Source organism: Chaetura pelagica, unplaced genomic scaffold, assembly GCF_000747805.2.
Source record: "Chaetura pelagica isolate M959 unplaced genomic scaffold, ChaPel_1.0 scaffold47, whole genome shotgun sequence".
Classification (NCBI taxonomy): Eukaryota; Metazoa; Chordata; class Aves; order Apodiformes; family Apodidae; genus Chaetura; species Chaetura pelagica.
The window spans coordinates 1,369,683-1,374,296 of NW_009954140.1; the positions used below are offsets into that span (position 1 = coordinate 1,369,683).

At 49.6% G+C, this 4,614-nt stretch overlaps 1 protein-coding gene across 1 annotated transcript in view; it reads left to right on the forward strand.

The window, feature by feature from the left end:
* Positions 1 to 2,914: 2,914 nt before the first annotated feature.
* Positions 2,915 to 4,614, forward strand: part of WFIKKN2 (WAP, follistatin/kazal, immunoglobulin, kunitz and netrin domain containing 2) — a 4,896-nt gene continuing 3,196 nt past the window's right edge. Inside the window, exon 1 of the mRNA XM_010002674.1 lies at positions 2,915 to 3,444. Within this exon, the coding sequence (XP_010000976.1) occupies positions 3,244 to 3,444 (201 nt within the window). The 5' untranslated portion in view covers positions 2,915 to 3,243. The remainder of the gene's footprint in view (positions 3,445 to 4,614) is intronic.

The window sequence follows — 4,614 nt, forward strand, 5'->3', positions numbered from 1 at the left end:
CCTGCTGAATGTGCCCCCCAGGTTGGGTAACAGCACGTCTGGGATGTCCTGGCAGGGACAGGGTGGCTGCCAAGGGTTATTCAGAGTCCTCTCTGCCTCCTCTGACCTCAGGAGCTGCCTGCTTGCATTCATGGGAAGATTTATGGCACTGTTTTCCTCTCTCTCCCAGCTGTGTTCAGGTGGCCAAGGGACTGATTCTTCATGGGACTGAGCACTCCCTGTTCCTCAAGCAATGTGAGCTGCAGGGGCACAGCATCTGTCCAGTTTCCATTGGCTTAGGGCAGGATTTGGTTCCCTAACAGGCTTCCTATGCTGAAGTTTTGTTGAAAGCATGATTCCTCAGTTAACACAGGTTTCCTGTGCCTCATTTATAACATTAGTACAGTGACCACACAAAATAATAATTGTCATTAATGATAATTGCTTTGCCCTTTTCCCCAGGCTCCTCTGGGATGTCCCTGCCCCTCCCTGCTGTGCCAAGCACTGGCCCAGCATTTGGGGTGACAACACATCAGATACAGCCCTTCAAATGGCCTTTCCTTGGACAGTCCCACTGACCTGCAACAGGGACACAGCTAAATCAGCTGAGCTCCATGCCCTGTGCAGCTGCCCCTCCAGCTGGGCTCCCTAACCTGTCACCTCTCGAGATCCACCATCCTGACCATCACACTGAACATGGTATCTCGGTGCCCAAAGCAGAAAGCTGTGGTGGGACTTACCTGTCCCTGAATATCCCTCTGGGTGAAGGAGGACACAGCAGAGCTGGAGGCTGCTCCATCTGCCTGATGCAAACCAGTGTCTGAATCTTCAGAGCCCCACTGTGCTTCCCCACAGCTGAAATGTGCCTCTGGGCAAGGGGTCCTTGGTTTGGAAGGAGAAAAACAAACAAGATGTTATTCCTTCCTCCTTGGAAAGGAGTCCTGCCTGCCATGGGCTCACACTGGTGGGTGTCTCACTCAGCATGGCCACAGCACCCAAGAAAGTGGCTTTGTGGCACCAGGAGAGGGGACAGAAGCTTCAGAGCACCATGGACCCACCAGCTCCCCACCTCTGGCCCAGTGGGGTAATGGGGTAAAACAGCCCAAAAGGACCCTGAGGATGGCAGGGATTTATCCACAGCTACATGCTCCAAGGGTAACTTCCCTGCACATGGAGCATCTGCTGTGGTGTGACCCACACACATCCCAGGAGCTCCTGCAGTGCCCAGGACACCCTCACGCTTTGAGCCCCACATACAGCTGGTTTCAAAGCTTATCTGTAGTCGGTTCTACAACATAAAGTGTCTTTGTTTAGTCAACAGAACCACTAATACATGTGATTTTGTTGTTAATAGAGCTGTAAGAACTTTAAGTACCTCTTGGGAATGTGTCATTTTTGGTTGGCTTTTTTAGGCATCACAGGGTGCTGCGTTTGTCTTTGTAAACAAGTGTTGAATAAAACATCTTGCGCACAGCCACACGTTGTACGAGTGTCGTGCAGGTTTCTGAAGTTTCAGAGAGAATAAATTGACTGCAAACTGCTGCCTGCCTGTTGACTTCACTCCTTATAAATAGCTAATTTGGACAACTTCTCTCTGCACGTCATACGAAATTCAAATACCGTGCGTATCATGAATGCGGTCACACGGATCAGAACTGCCAGAGCCTCTTTTGTAAGCCTGGGTTGCCACAGAAATGCCCCAGCCAAGGGCAGATCAGCTCCAGGTTGCTCTCCCTTCCTGCTGGAGGCAATCTTTGGGAAAGAGCAGCAGGTCACTGCGCTCTGCTGCCTTGCCCCCGGGGAAGAGCAGGAGCTCCATGGCCTGGGGCATCACCTGGATGGTGGCTGCTTCGCTGCTGGTTACACTGGTTGGCATCAATCATCACTCAGAGGAGAACTAGGCCCAAACTCAGCCACTAAATCAACCCCGGTTTAATAAACCCAACAGAAAAACTTAACTTTAGTTAAGGGTTGATTGTGCCCAGGTCTGTCAGCTTCACGGCGCTCAGCACCGGGCACAGGGCAGATGCACAAACCTTCCCTCCTCCCAAAGCTCAGTCCTGCTGGCCTGGCCCTGCTGCCCCCCACGTGGGATGCAAACTCACCTGGTCCTCCCAGGGCACTCTTAGCACCACGCAGGATCCAGCCAGCCAGCCCAGAACGCAGCCTGAAGGCTCTAATCCTGGAAGGTGCTGAGCAGCTCTGACTTCTGCCACTCGTCTCCAGATTTTGGCACGTGTTCAGCATGAGCAGGATCAGCTCCTTGCTGTAATAATCAGGGAACGAGGAACTCAGCTTGACTGAATTTTCCCCCCGCCCCCCAATGCAAAAATGCTGTACATTCCTTTATGCAGGTTTCCATAGAGTTGAACTTCTACTATTTTTTTGTTGTCGCTGTTAAAGGGGTCAGCAATGCACTGTACAATGGGATCTGGCTGTCAGGAAATGTGGAGGAATTCAGGGACACTTTTAACATCTTGCTGGTGGGGCTGGAGGGCAGCATTAAAACCAGCATCCTGGAAATCTCCCCACCAAAGAGAAGAAAAAAGCCCGGGGAGAAGTTATGAAGACATAACAGCTTTTGTCGATCCTAAGTTTAAATAAGTTATTCCTTCCCTACTTCCTTTGTTAAAATATGATATTCTAGCTTTAATTGCTTCAATCCTATTACTCGTTCCTTTTAGCAAGTGATTGTGGAGCCCCTTGCCGTGGGGAAATCCCCTGACCGCGGGTCCGTGTTATTTAGACAAGTCCCCTTTCAGAAGCAAATGCCATTCTTAGCATAGGGAAGTACTTTAGGTCTAAAGGGGTTAAGAAGGCCTCCCTGCATTCAGAAACATGCAGGGGTCCCACCGTGCCAGTTCCAGCCTTTTAAACTCTTTCCAGCTTTTTTTTCTTGCAACAAATCTGTCTGACTGCCACCAGGACATAGGAAGCGTGTGCCTGTCAAAGAAATCAAGTTTACTTTTTCTGACTTGTTAACAGAGGCAGGGTATAAATAGAGCTAACTCTGCTCAGACTATCAGCATTTCGCTTAAAATAAGGGGGTAACTTCCTAGGACCTTTCATCCAATGAGGTCCAAACCAAACTGCACCATCAAGAGAGGCAGCAAAGGAGCCTGCTGAGGTCTCTGCAGAAGGCAGGTGCATTCGGGTTCCTCGAAAATTTAAGGCTTACCAAAAAAAAACAACCAACAACCAACCCCAAGCAAACAAGAACTACCTCCAGCCTGGTCACTGCCATTGCCCTGGAGAAGTTCTGAGATGTTGTTGGTGCTGTTCACTCGGTGGATGTGGATCTTGCTGGGGAAGAGCAGCGTCCTGTTGCTTCTGGAGGTGTCTCTGAAAGGGAGAGCTCTCCCTCCGATCCGGTATTCCCACGCTGGGATATGTCCCAATGACATGAACCCCAACCTGTGGGTGGATGCGCAGAGCACTTGCAAGAGAGAGTGTGAAGCTGACCTGGTGAGTGCTGAGGGTTTTCCTCTGGCTGTCTGGTGGGTGGTGGGGTTGGACAGTGGGCTCGTTGGCACCGCGGGCTGCCGGGGTTCCAGAGGGAAGGGCACTGTGCAGGACCTGATGCAGGCAGCACACGTCTCTAATTGATCCGTGACCTATAGGAAATAGAGAAGGTTTGATGAGTTACCAGGGAGGTGGGGAGGTGTGTGGCAGCTGCCACTTCTGCCGGGGTGGGCACAGTGCTCGCTCTCTTTGATCATTTTCCTTGATGTCTCATCCAAAGAAACATCCACATTTGATACTCCAGAACTCAGCATGCCTTGGGGCCAGCCCGTAGTTTTTTAGCAGTGTCACCATGCTCTTTGTTGTTGGTGGCCATCAATGCTTTATATTCCCAGGAGGAATTCTGTATGAAATCATTGGTTTAACATGTAAATCATCAGTCTTTGCTGCACTTGAAACACAAAGCGTGCTTGGAGTGCAAAACAGGGGCATGGTTAAAATGACCAGGCAGATGTTCTCTGTGATGCTCCCAGCTCAAAATGTGCTTTGCTTACAACCCTGAAATTCATTTTTCAACCTGTCAGCACTGCCAGCTCAAGCTGGCATCTGAAAATACCTGCTTGTCCTGCCTCTTACCTCATGTCCACCAGCAAAGCTCCTGCAGCCCAAACCAGGCTGACAGCAACACATACTGTGCTGAAAAAAGTCATTGGGTTTATGTTCTGTAATCATGTTGTTTCTGCAACACTAAAAGGAGTGGGGGGTGGGAAAAAAATAGAGAAAAAGGCTGGCCATGAAGTAAACAAAGAGATTTGCTCAGATGGGTTCCACGTGTTATGAATGAAGGTGCTGTTTTTGCTCTCACCATTCCCAAATAAGCCCTCTTTATTTCACCTACCAGGTGCAGCAATGAATATTAAAACACTTGCAAAAACACCACCAGCAGCAGCAGAGAACGTTGTTTTAATAATTTACTGGCCAAAAACTGAAAGCCAGAAGCCACTGGCTAAAAATATTTGCTTTTGCCTTGTGGTAGCACAGAGTCCTGGGACCTTGCACAACATGAGTTGGTCTGCAAGCACCAAGGACTCTTCCCCTCAGCTGAAAACATTACCCGTTCTGGTTTCTAAATTCTCTTCTGAAACCTAGTAATGTGCTGCTGGAAATGGGGAA